The 14,548-nt window shown below is 33.0% G+C and overlaps 1 protein-coding gene across 4 annotated transcripts in view; it reads left to right on the top strand.

The window, feature by feature from the left end:
- DACH2 (dachshund family transcription factor 2) overlaps positions 1-14,548 on the top strand; it is a 121,074-nt gene that overhangs the window by 100,788 nt on the left and 5,738 nt on the right. For 3 of the 4 annotated variants that reach the window (XM_081808563.1, XM_081808564.1, XM_081808562.1), the window contains exons 5-6: positions 1,969-2,115; positions 4,028-4,602. In XM_081808563.1, the coding sequence (XP_081664689.1) occupies positions 1,969-2,115; positions 4,028-4,239 (359 nt within the window). In that variant the 3' untranslated portion in view covers positions 4,240-4,602. Of the gene's footprint in view, positions 1-1,968; positions 2,116-4,027; positions 4,603-14,548 lie in introns of those variants that run through there. The other variant, XM_081808566.1, reaches the window with a different exon arrangement.

Raw genomic sequence — 14,548 nt, 5'->3', positions numbered from 1 at the left:
AGCCTGGTGATGGGTATTAAAGAGGGCACGTACTGAATGGAGCACTGGGTATTATACACAAACAATGAATCATGGAACACTACATCAAAAACTAATGATGTAATGTATGGTGATTAATATAACATAATAAAATAAAATAAAATTAGAAAAAAAAAGAAAGGGGGCAATTGATCTTATGGTTAAAAGTAACAATTCTCCTAGTATATAGAAAGAATAGTAATTATATATATGTAAATATTATATAAAAACATAGTTTTGTGTATATATGTATATTTAGAATTCCTATTTTTTTTCCAATTAAAAACCTAGATATAGTCCCAGAAAAAATGTTCAGTACATAGTACATCCTAAATAAATGATAGTTATTATTATTTATTTATATAATTTAAAGTAATATGCTGATGCTGTGGGATTGTTGAGCACAACAGTCAAAAGAGAATTCTTGAGATATTTTACAGTGCGACTTAGTAAGTTTATTTAAGTAGCATGGGGATAGGACCCATGGGCAGAAAGAGCTGTACTTTTTGCTGTATGAAGCTGGTGGTTATATGCTTAGTGCTCAAAAGGGAGGGGATGTGCAGGGAGTATTACATCATAAATGTCTTCTTCAAATAACAACTCATAAAACTGCTTTCATGATATTTCTCTGGTGCTTATCATTCAATTCATGGTAACTATCAGTGAGGTTTACAGGCAGTCATGAGACCCTTTAAGAATGTAGCAATTAGCACATAAGTGATCCTTATTGAAACAATGCAAGCTACTTAGGTCAGTCTTTTGAGCTAAAGGTGCACATTTTTTTGCTTCTCTCTTCACTGTGACATTGTTTGTAATATACGTAATCATAAATTTCAAGGGAATCAACATATAGAATGTTTTTGAGCCAATGATTTTACCAGAAGCAAAATTTTGTATTATTAAGGACATTAAATTATACGTTAATTTGAATAATCTAGATTTCTGATTTAAATAATTTGTTAAATGCTTTATATGAATGGTGATAATTAGGTATAATTAAAATAGTAAAATATTTTTATGTTGAACCTCATTTAATAATCTTTCATCAAAAAATAACAGAACCCAGGGGTGCCTGGATGGCTCAGTCAGCTAGGTGTCAGATTCCTGGTTTTGGCTCAGGTCATGATCTTGTGGGTTGTGAGATAGATCCTGCACTGAGTCTCTACACTTAGTGGGGAGTCTTCTTGAAGATTCTCTCCCTCTGCCCCTCCCCCCTCAAAATAAATAAATATTTAAAAAAGTAACAGAAACCATATTTTCTCAGTGTCTTTTTTTCAAGTTTTGCAATTTTGTTATTACCTCAGACTTCTGAATTTTTGTTTCACATAAACATAAATTTACCTGGGTAAATTATTCTTTTCAAGTTGCTGAAGGTCATTTATGTGAAAGACCTTGAACTGTGAAATAAATGCAAATGAAACTTAAATTAGCATCATAATTAGTTCAATAAAAATATTTTAATTATATGTAAACACTTTTAACATGTTTAAAATTTTTAATTTTACATGTTTCTTGAATGTTTTTCTATTGTCACAATGAAAATATCTCAATTTTTAAAAACTGATTCAGAAAGACTATGAAGATTGGTATACTTAAAACCCTGCTATGAACCAATATATTGCAGGTGTCCAATAATTCTAAGAAATTATCAAATATTTAATGCTATCATTACAAGCACGTAGTTAGTGAAAGTAGAAAATAATTTTCTACCACTACTACCACTGCCATACAAATGTATGTTTATTATAAAGCATATGCACTGGAAAGGTGAAAGCAAAAAGAAGCAAATTGTATGATTGAACATCTGGTTGAATCTAATGAGAACTGGAACCAAAAGAAGCTAATGATATGATTTGTGTCTCTTTGTATCTGTATCTATGGTTTATAATCCACCAAAACTGGCAACTGTTGGCCAAAGTTTTGCCAACCATTTACTTTTTCATGTTTTAGCTACCATGCAAAAGCGTCTGAAGAAGGAGAAAAAAGCCAAAAGAAAATTGCAGGAAGCCTTGGAATTTGAATCAAAGCGCCGGGAACAAGTGGAACAAGCACTTAGGCAAGCCACTAGTAGTGACAGTGGCCTGAGGATGTTGAAAGGTAATGTCAGATTTGGACTTTCACACTCAAGGTACACAAAGAAAAAAACCCGATTTAAAAAAGAGAGAGAGGGAGAAGAAAGAGAAAGAAGGGAAGAAAGAGAAAGAAGAAAGAAGAAAGAAGAAAGAAAGAAAGAAAGAAAGGAAGAAAGGAAGGAAGGAAGAAAGAACAAAGGAAGGAAGGGAGGGGCAGGCTCTGTTCAAGAATAATTAAAAAATCAATTTGAGGCCAAGTGCTTTAGTTATTAATTAAATGTATCAAAATAATCCCTCTTCTGGGAGATACAAAAAGCCTAGGAATAACAGGAAACCCTGCTGACTTTTGCAGTAGCAGCAGTAATACTGATAACTCCTTGCACCTAAAATGTAAGTATTTTATGTCCATTCATATTAAAATATGCTGATGATTGGTGTACTCTATTTTAATGAGTTATAGGATGCTGGTTTCTTTAATGTAGATTGCATCAGCGTTGAGGGTTTAAGGAGGGCCTGGATGAAAAAAAAAATGTTCTAAGTACATTCCTGGAGATTTTATGAGAAGAGATGCTTCTGTCATGAAATATCTTAATTCCAAATTTTTCTTATTACATTTTCGATTATGAAACCCCACAACATCATTTCATCTCATAGAATATTCAGGTTCTTCTTTCATAGCACATTGACAGCTTATATTTTTAACTGACATGTTAAATATACATATGTATATTAACTAATATGTGTGTACAGCAAGTATAAGCCTAAGAAATTTACACACACATGTACACATACCCATACATATAAAACTAAAAGGGTGCTTCAGTGTCCTATACTAAGAATGAGTAGAGAATTTTTTATAAATGTGAGTCATATTCTTTCTTTCCAAAAGTTCAGTTCCCTTTTTACTGTGACTGTCTTGGATCATTGTGCTCACAATCAATAGAAATACAATGCTAGATTATTAGCTCATGCTAACCATGCCTCGTTGAGACACAGAAAAAAAAAAGAGTAAGTAATTATACATTAATATTTTACACAATGGACATCTTGAGTAGCAATGGGACATATGTTCTGTGCACTCATTATTGTTATTTGAGGCCCTGAACTTGTCATTCTGAAGTGGTTTGACTTCTTTTTTACATATTTAAAATCCACCCATAATTGAACTCCATCTAGGTCTAGCTTTTCTATCATGAAGGAAAAACAACTGTTTCTACAGGATGATGGGTACCTTGTATTCAAATCATTTTCTTATATTAATCTTTGATGGCATTGGGTGATACATTGGCATCTATTATCACATTACCCAAGAGTGTCCAAGCAAATGTGTATATACAGAAATGCTCATATAAAGCTGTGCTTCATGGATATGGATAGTTTTTAGATAATCACATCTCATATTTAAAGTTGAAAATAAAAACCTAACTACTTCTTTTTTCTCAAATTTTTTTCAAAAACAATTTGTGTATCTTTTTGTCCTTATAGCCAGTACTGCATAAAGACCCCAAACCATAACTTGTGCTTTGGTGTTCAGTGTGCTTAGCATAGAGATAATCTCATCATCTATCACATTTTACAATGAAAAGTATAGCATAAGAATGGGGAAGTCCCATTTATGCAATTGTATCCATCTTTTTCTTATTCTACAGTCAGGTCATGTTACCTGATAGTCTGAGGGGATTATTTTCCTTAGAATTATATCTAGAGAATAAAGTAAATAAGTATTTACTATATACTTGAAACTATATGCCAAATTGTACAATTCAGCTATAGTTTATAATCCTCCCTCTTACCATTAAAAACAGACATACAAAAACAAAAACAAAAATTCCATCTAAGGTCTTGTGTTATCTATAGGACCAAATTACTGGTTTCATTTTAAGTAGAATCAGAAAAAAATAGAATTGTACCTTAATCTTGAATGTCACTTCTTTCAGATACTGGAATTCCAGACATTGAAATAGACAACAATGGGACTTCTCATGATAGTACTGCTATGCAAGGTACAGTAAACAGCATACTCCTGTCTATAACTGTCGGATATGGGGTGGGCATGAGCTCCTATGTTGATATTCTTTATATAAATAAAAGAAATAAGTTTAATTCTTCTTACTTTATGGCAGAGGCAGAAGTCTTCAATGTTTTTTGACATTATATACATAGGGACTAATAGTTTTACATATACAATGTGGGCAAATTTCTTGTATGTTTAGCTGTTAAAAAGATGTATATTTATGTGTTAGGCATATTCTAAAAATGCATAAATGTGAATATAATTTACCTTTCCAAAGTTTTTCAATAATATACTTTTAAAAATCTCACTAATGTTTGTAAAAACCACAGGTAGAATAATCATAACCTATCAATATGTTTAATGAGTTTTAGACAATACTTTTTATCAACTTCTAAATTCCAATACCAAATTTAGATAACTTGAGAAACCATATAAATATGGAAATAAGACCACGACTTATTCATGATTCTCAGGATTCCCATAAATGCTTAGATCCTTTAAAATTTTTAAAAATACTTAGTAGTAAGAGAATAGATGAAACAAATCAATATAGAATTTCACTGGAGTGCAAAACAACCTGAAAAGAGAAATTGAATTTAACCACCGGAGTTTTTCTAGTCTGATTCTAATGCAGTTTTCTAGCCCTTTGTATGCAGATTACCTTTATTTTTATGTTTAATATGAAAAAATGTCTCACTCTAATAAAAAAGAAAAGGCAACTCCATGAGAAAATGATTTCCTAAATTCAGAAAGCAAGACAATCATGGATATCTTGCTTGCTAGAGAATTAACTGATCAATGCCTTTCCATTGTGTGATGACTGGATCTGCATGAAGGCAACAAAACCAGATGTGACTGAAAGATCCATTTGGGTTCTTTTGTGTGTCACCATTTATGTGTCAGTTTCAGAAAATTTAGAAACCCTCATTCATGTAGATTTGTCCATCATTTTTACAAAACAAGGAATGTAGAGTTCATAGATCTTCTGATAATGCCTGTTTCTGCTGCAGTTGAGTAGACCTAATTAATGCGTTAATTTTGCGAAGTGTGAAAGCATGTATGTTTAGTTCATTCAGTGAAGCTTTTGATATTTCTTATCCCTCTTTTGCTTGCCTGCATTCTTCCCTCAATTTAAAAGCTGTGTCAATGTGACCAAAGCCAATATGGACGAGACTCAGTGTTTGTCCAATCAATTCACCACAGTTAAATTTATGAGGAAAGCCCTACTAGTTGTGGGCTACCACTAGTTGAGTTTGCTACCACATAGTGGGCCAAGGTAGGGTTGAATAAGCCTGAAGCATTTGATGACTTCTTAATTGTGGCACACAAATACAGACCCAGTCTTTTATGGAACATTGAGTTTGATTGTGCCCCTCCTTTGATGGGATATAAGGTCAGCTTTGGAACTGGAGAGGTTAAAGCAAACACACCATCAGTGGGTTGTATCTTTATTATCCTTTAATCTTATACTTTCAATTCATTGCTGTTTGTTTAATGTATATGGTGCCTTTAAGTTGCAGCAGTAACTTCTTTCCCAACTCTGAAATAAATACAAGCTTTTTTACTGTCCTAAAGTTATTTAATTTCCATGCAACAAAAAACAGATATTTTATTCATGGGAGGTTAGATATAAATCAAAAGCCTTCTATTTGGTTTAAATTTCCTTATTTTAACAAAATCTGCAAAGAATAGCTTTTGCATATTAATTTGTGATTAGGGTAGGACACATTTAATATTTATTTTCATTGAGCATACTTTTAATAAGTTCTACTATTTTTTGCTGGCTAAACATGAGGGAATTAGTACACTTTTAAAAGGATTAAAATAGAATTGATTTTAAAGCAAGGGAATTAACTTTTATTACTTTTTTCAAATTATAGATCAAATTCTCTAATATTTGTCATTAATAGTGTCAATATATGGTAAAGTATGGTGTGTTAATACTTACTTATTGAATATCTGCCTTTTAGGTTATGTTAAATAATTTTGATAAATGTAATGAAAATGGAAAAGTACACATTCTCATCTCTCTTAGCATAGCATTTAAGCACTATAAATGATAAAGTTCCCATCATCAATTTATGGAAAACTAGAGTGAATGCTTTGTGTTAATATGACAGCAGAATCACAATTTAATATCTAAAATAAGTTTATTTTTTGAGCAAAAAAAAAAACAGGTTTTATTAGCCAGTAGGATAGGTGCCTGAAAATATTATCAGAACTATTTTGCATATAGTTCACAAAATCAATCATTTCAAATAATTACCTGAAAATCCCAGTAATGTTACTTATTATTTAAGATGTTCAGTATTGAAAAATTACTTTTATATGCATTTATGAACTTCAGAAAATGTATAATGCCTGGAAAACATAAAATGCAAACTTAGCCATTATTTTTTCATTCTTCCTAATTACTTTTGTTCTTGTGTGCTATGGTTTTTATCTTTTGGGACTTATTTTGATACTGATTTCATCTTTCCATTTCCCTCAATTACCCATTTTTTATCTTGGAAAAGTATTTGCTAGCATTGTTTATGAGGGTCATTTCAGGCATGCCAATCCAGTGCCATTTCCAAAACTCATCTTTATCACAGCAAACAATTCCAGCATCAGTGAAGACTTTTCTCTTCCTATTGTCAATAGCTCTGCTGGATAGAAATCTATCAATCACCCAGTGTTCTCGCTTTTGGAAATTAAATTAGTTCCAATGGGATATCTCCTTAAAAGAGTTTTAAAGAGGACTTGGAAGAATGTTGCTTGGCCCCCTTTAAAAGTAATAAAGTCATATACAGTTTTATGATAATTATCACATGGACTTTAGTACAAAGATTCTTTGTACTAAGATTCTTACATGTATTCTAAATCTCTTTAGCTTAGTTATTTCATGTCTTTTATGCTTCGAATGTTGTTTGACAGACAAGGTATGCATAAGCCACCTTTTGTAACCCTTATTTTAGCAGTCTATTATAGCAGCTCCTTCTGAATATTTTAAGGTGATCAAACAATGAGTACATATTCATTCTAATGGCTCTGTCCACTATTGATGGAGGTGAAGGATTCGGTGGAGCATATACAATAATATTGTCCCACCTAGATTCACATAACTCAGTTGAGGACCTGCAAGACAGCACATTAACCATCTTATCATCCAATCTCTGTTTCACATAAAATAAACATACTGGGTGTCATTAAGTGCACCTTCAGATCAATGATTTTTGCAAATGACGTTCAAGTACCATTTGCGTAGTGCATTTCTGCTGATAAAAGCAAATTAGCACAGCTACAAATGCACTGATAAAAACTAAAACTGAACAGCAGTACCATTAGCTAACAAAGTAATATTTTCTCTTTACTGTGTTCTGCCATTTAGTTATTATCCTATCGGAAATCTAATTATAATCCTTTTACTCCCTAGTCAAACTTCACAGTTTTTGCAAGCTTAGCACTGACAAGTGATTTCATTACATTTGATTAACTTCACTTGGAGACCTAAAAACCCTCGCAGTTTCTTAGATTCCCTATTTGCCCGTTAGAGCAACAGCTCCTTTAATTAATTAGCACGAACAGCAGTAACATGAACTGCTGAACAGAAAATAACATCATTTTACGATCACAGGGAGACTTCTTTTGCATGTTTATACCTTAGTTAACTCTTGTATGACTATATTTCATTGTTAGGGGTTACTGCTACAGTTGACAGTGCATGTTCTTAAATTTTTGAAAACTGACCTCATCATATTAATAATGACAGATAAAACAAGCCCAGGATATGCAGCCATTAAGTTTTAGAAAACACACAACAGCCTTCATGAACTGACTTTCTAGTAATGAAATAAAATAAAAAAAGTTCAAGGGAGATAACATCATAAATTGCAAGGGCACAGTGACACATTGCTCCTGTTCCTGCCATTGTATTTGTTTGGGGAAAATGAAACAAAACAAAATTTAAAAAACAGACAAATTAGAAACTTTTTGCAAGAAGAAAGTCTGTGCGAATAATTTTTACATTTGCTTTTTTTCTCTACATGTTTGACCATGACACAAAATGATTTAACACTAGAATATATTTTTCCATAAATATGGTAGAATCTTAAATAATTTTCCTTCCTTTTGCTACTAACACTCCAGGAATAGATATTAAATCTAACCTATGTGTTAAAAGTAAACCAAAATTTGATGCAAAAGATAAACCTACTAAAATTTTTTCCCTTCTGAGCCATTTTTGTTCAGAAAAATGTGAAAGCTCATTCAGAAAATATAGACTAACCATTCTAAAATATAAAAAGCATGATCTCATCTCTGCAGCACTTGGTGAAGATGCCACTGAAGAATTAAAAGAAGGTGACTAAAGTGTCATTTGACTCTAAAAGTAACAGACACAATTTTAACACTTCCATGCTAAAAAACACACTTATATCTTATAATGTAATTTAATATATGTTTATAATATAGAAATTTTAATATATATTTATACTATGAAATATATATGATTATGTATATTCTCATCTACTCTCTCAAAATCAATTTGAGCAATGTCTAGCCTTCCTTGACCTTTGAAACTTCCTTATAGTCCATCTTTGATGCTCACTTGGTTACCCAGCATAACATTCCTCCAATGAGCTTCAGATGGCATGCCAAAATTTATTGGAAACAATTACCCTTGGGCTAAAATTGTTATTGCAGAATCTGGTAGAATAGCAATGAAAGTGATGGTAGGAGCAAGTAAGGAGACTGAAAAAACTAAATCGTATATGATTACTTGCCATGTATGTGATTTGACAAGAAAAACTAAAAGGAGAGCAGATAGAATTTCTCTATAGGCTTTTCTACTAATTCCCACCACATTGTGCTCTACATCTTTCTCTTGGGGTTCCACAGACTACTTCCCACTCTATCTTCATCAATCATTAATTGTCCTCCCCTTTTATGTATCATACTATGCTGGAAGGTATACATAGGCACTTTATTATTCCCATTGTAAAGTGGAAATGTTCTTTTCTAAAGTGTACAGTGTGTCAGAGATTAGAAAGATTGTGGGAAGTGGGTCTTCTTTCCTCTTAAATGCTTCCTTTAAGAGTAGGAGCCTTTTACTACTCAGAGAAACTTTACTGCAACTGCCATCATAGAGTGAAAAAGACTGTAGCACACACCCTACAGAGAAGATTTTAGCATCTTCCCCTAAAGCAGCAGTATTTTTTCCCTGTAAGATTCATTAGATGGTCCGAGTCTTTTTATTTTCTCCCCCAGGAAGTATTCCTCTCTCATTTTCTTCATCCTTCACAGGATTTTTATCTTGATTGATGGTACCTCCCAGACCATATCATACCTTTTTCTGTGAAATACCTGTCAGATTATAGCACACATTATGCTTTTAGTTCTTTCTAAGGAGGATGTAAAGAGCTTACATTACTTGATGATTTAGGGCTTGGTTGTCAAGGAGTGGCTTGCACCACCTACCACTACATTGTTAACAGAATATTTGCAATGACTGAAATGCTGTCACACTAATGATGATAACATAAAGTCCCATCTGCAGATCTAAGACATACAATTCCCGTTACATCTCACTTACAAAATAGATGAAATTATAATTGTAGTGATAGCAAGATAGTGAGACTTGTAATCCAAAATAGGTTGCTCTGCTATTCAGCATTTTGGAAGTCTATAGAACTAATTCATTAATCAAAAGATCTTTCTGACTCTTACCGAGGAAGGGTTGTTTAACTCAACTCTGTAACTGCTTAACCAGTTACTTTATGCTCCCTCCTCTGTACTTACACATTTTTTTTTAAAGATTTTATTTATTTATTTGAGAGAGAGAGAATGAGAGAGAGCACGAGAGGGAAGAGGGCAGAGGGAGAAGCAGACTCCCTGCTGAGCAGGGAGCCCGATGTGGGACTCAATCCCGGGACTCCAGGATCATGACCTGAGCCGAAGGCAGTCGCTTAACCAACTGAGCCACCCAGGTGCCCTGTACTTACACATTTTTAAGCTTAAAATTCACTCTATCCCTCCCCAAACCCAGATAAGCTTGAGGAAAATGCAAAAGGAAAACTTTCTCTGATTAAAAGTCCCTTGGTTTCACATTTAATTAATTAATGATTAATTAAATTAATTAAAAACACACAGCATTTTCATAGAAGGCTGTAATAATATGTCATTGTTGTCATACCACTTTCTTTAAATAAGTAGAATAAAATGAAAAAAAAAAAAAAGCAGAATGATGTTGCAGCCACGTAAATGTTTTCTGGTTCTATACCAACATGCTTATTGAATAATCCTAAAACTGGAATAATGAAAAAAGAAAGGCAAGATCTAGTATTTGTATAGCCTGGTGAACTTTGTGCCATTCTTCTCTTTTTTGGGGATAGGGTGAGGGAGGGCTTAATTTAAAAAGGTAACTTATTGGGTGAGTTAACTGAAACTTCCAGGGATAGATTCAGGCATGGTTGCCTCCAGGAACTCAAATAATAAATCCGTTTAAGATGTCTCCCTTCCCAGTTCCCTCCAGTCTCCCTTCCTTTTGAAGACTTTGATTTTTTTTATATTTAGTTAAGTTTTCCTGTTCAGTTGTACAAAATGTGGCAAGCCCAGGCTTACTGTTAGTTCTCTCAATAGTAACAATTCCATCAGAAAGAGAATTTTGTCTTTGTGCCATTCTTAACATGCACATCCTCTACCAGGATTATCCCTGTATGATAATTAAGAAAGGTATGATTAACCTCCATTTTATAAGTAGGGAAATAGCCTAAGAGAAGTTATTTGGCTTGCTACTGACAGTGGGTTCTGAAACATCAAAAACTAATGAAGTACTGTATGGTGACTAACTTAACATAATAAAAAATAAATAAAACATAGGAATCTTAACTCCCTCGGTCATTATCCTTATTGTCAATTTGTGTTGATATTATCACTTTTTTTTTTTAAGATTTTATTTATTTTTTAGAGAGCAAGTGAGAGAAACAGCATGAGAGGGGAGAGGGTCAGAAGGAGAAGCAGGCTCCCCGCTGAGCCAGGAGCCCGATGTGGGACTCGATCCCAGGACCCTGGGATCATGACCTGAGCCGAAGGCAGACACTTAACCATCTGAGCCACCCAGGCGCCCGATATTATCACTTTCAATCCATACTGTTAAAATTTCTCATAGTCAGCTAGCTAGGATATTTAACTAGACTGAAACATTATCCCATGCAGAACAATGCAGCAGGACCTAGATGGAAGAAAGCTTTTCCAGCTCGTAGTTAATTAACCAAAATAGCCTAAAACCAACTCTAATTAATCACTTCTGCCTTAAAACTTCTCAGAGATTGGGGTAGTGCTTATAAAAACTACACAAATACCATACAGCTCTCTTTTCTATTTAAAACTGTGTAGAGAAGTTGAAATAAAAATAGAAAAAACTTTTCTATTTGTGGCAAAACTCACATCATCTATCAGAACAAGACCTTAACAGATCCTCAGTTATGTAACTTAGGCCAGGATTCTTTACCGTGGGCCATTAGTATAAAGTCTTATTTGTGTGCTATAAGGAATTTCTTTCTCATTTATAATAACCATATAACAATCAATTTTGGAAATTAAAGTGAATTTAACGAAAAACATTCTTTAGATTTTATACAGACCTCCTTGAAGTCCCCTAATCTGTTGACCCCCACAGTTTATAATTTACTTGTTTAATGTTTGAAAATTAACATTAGTAATAATCTGCTTACTTAAACTGCAATCTACTTATCTCAGTAATGCAAATGGTTATTTGGACAACATTTCACCAATTCCTCTTTTAACTTTAAAGAAAACAGCATTTTTATAAACATTTCTTCACTATTTCCCTATTGCCCCATAAATTTTTAAGTGCTTGTATTTACTTTAAAAAAAATACAGATGAATATCATGTTGATCTCAGCATTGGTGAGTAGCCATTTAAAATGGGTGAGGCATAACCTGCAACTCAAATTTTACAATCTCCTGGTAACTGCATTTCAACCTTCCATGGGAAATGTTGGATGTGGTCCTTTTTAATGTTGTTCAAGTAAACATTTAATGTTTTCCCATTACTTTCATTTTCATTTTCCTCCATATTTTGATCACACATTTTAATTCCTTTGAAATGTAGGATTATGATGTTTTTCTATTAGTTTAACATACAAAAGGAGTAGCTAAAAGTTGTAAAAAATAACTTAATTGTACTTTTAAATATTACATAAAATATTTACAATATGCTTCCTAAATAAAACTCAAATAAATTTGACCTTTACAAAATATTTTTAAAATCATGCTTATGGAAGGTGGGTAATACAACCTTAGATTTTTAGAAGAATGACATAAGCAACTTACCACTTTTCACCATGGCATTATCTATAAGAAGTAGTGAAAGAATATGACATTCCACATGTGACACAAGTGCTTAGAATGGCTTAGTATGGCTCCTAACATAGTCAGTGTTCCATAAATACTAGTTTGTATTTATTTTTCTTTCTTTTCCTTTCTTTTCTCTGTAGGAAAGTAGAATTCAAGTACATCTAGAGCTCTTATTGTGGCTCAAAAATTGCAGGTCTGTGTACTGGACACATGCACTTTTATTGACATTTTATATCTGGTCTGTGGGAGACACAGTGTAGGAAGAGCCCTGGTCTAGTAGTCAGAATTTTTCAGTCACTAACTGGCTAACTCAGTTACTAAGCTTGAGAAGTAATTCAACCTATCTCTTCCTTAGTTTTAGTAAAATAATAATTATTATATTTGCCTAATCATCCTCTTCAATAAGTTAGATCCATACTTTCTGACAAGTATGACAAATACAAGATTTCATTATTACTATTCCTAATAAAATACATATGAAGTTAGCATTTGTGTTTCCATGTGTAGATTTTAGTAAGAGTGAAATATTTGGCATATAATTGATGTATAAAACTTCCTTTAAAACATATTCTCTTCAGTATACAGTTATAGCAAATATATTTTTTATAATTTATCCTCATATGAGAAGAGAAGGGTATATGCCACCTTTTTAGGGTGGGTCTTTCAAAGACTAGAGATTAAATAAAGGGGAAAAGGGGAAATTAAAGAATTAATTCACAAAAACAAAGTGAGTTAAAAGTGACAAGAGAGATCGATGTTCTATTGTGACACCATTTGCAAAGAAAAGGCAACCTGTACTGATCTTTCTTTTGATTAAAATATAAATCAGAAATTTGGGGTATAATAAAGTCAAGTGGTTATTATTTTCAAGAAACTTCCATTTTTTTTTAAAAGACGCCACATCAGACCCTGTTAAAAAATGACTCTAAAACAATGCTTCCTCTAGAAGAGTAATCGAATGCTATACTATTTTATTATCTACCCCTTTCTTGCATTAGTCTACTTTTCCTATTTTCAAAATAGTAGCTCCATATTTATACTACTATACTAATAACTAACTGGACCCCAAACTGTTATCAGTTATTTGATTTGAGAATGGCACATTCAGAACTTGTTTCCACAATGAAGTAGAACTCATACAATTGACTGAATATTTAATTTGGATTGAACCTAAGACTGAATAGGAGCATTAACCAGCACATTGTTTTCTCTCTCTCTTATTCAGGTTAGGAAAACATGGCCTTTCATATATGATCTTATTTAGTGCCAAATAGTACAGTGCCCATTTAAAGATTAGAAACACATCACTAGTTAAGCAACTTAAAGAAAACATAAAACTTACTACTTAGCTGGAGAAATCGCTTATAAAATATTGCCATTATTTCATGAATAAGGTAGCTACCGCAAAAGAAAGGTTTGATAGCCCCAAATATGCCTATGATGAAGCCTATCAGTTCTTAAGGAAATCTCATTGTCTTTTTAAAAGTTTTTATTTAAATTCCAGTTAGTTAACATCAGTGTAATATTAGTTTCATGTGTACAATTTAGTGATTTTTTTTTTTAAAGATTTTATTTATTTATTTGAGACAGAGAGAATGAGAGAGCCAGAGAAGGGGGAGGGTCAGAGGGAGAAGCAGGCTCCCCGCCGAGCAGGGAGCCCGATGCGGAACTCGATCCCAGGACTCCAGGATCATGACCTGAGCCGAAGGCAGTCACTTAACCAACTGAGCCACCCAGGCGCCCTACAGTTTAGTGATTTAACAGTTACATACAACACCCGGTGCTTATCAAAACAAGTGCACTCCTTTTTTTCCCCAAATTTTTATTTAAATTATAGTTAGTTAACATACAGTACAATGTTGGTTTCAGGAGTAGAATTCAGTGAATCATCACTTACATACAATACCCAGTGCTCATCATATCAAGTGCACCCTCTAACCCCATTGTTTATATAAGTGAGTAAGTGGTGAGGGAACACTTGAAAGAAAACATGAGCTCTGGGTAGGAAAAATAACTTTTTCCAAACGTAAATTGAACCTTCAAAAACATAATAGACAAATTTCTTTGCAGTTTTTTTTTTTTTTTT

This window comes from Leptonychotes weddellii, chromosome X, assembly GCF_054177405.1.
Source record: "Leptonychotes weddellii isolate Sample4059 chromosome X, ASM5417740v2, whole genome shotgun sequence".
Taxonomy (NCBI): Eukaryota; Metazoa; Chordata; class Mammalia; order Carnivora; family Phocidae; genus Leptonychotes; species Leptonychotes weddellii.
The sequence above is the reverse complement of the archived record's forward strand: the minus strand, read 5'-3'. Positions and strand labels throughout refer to the sequence as shown.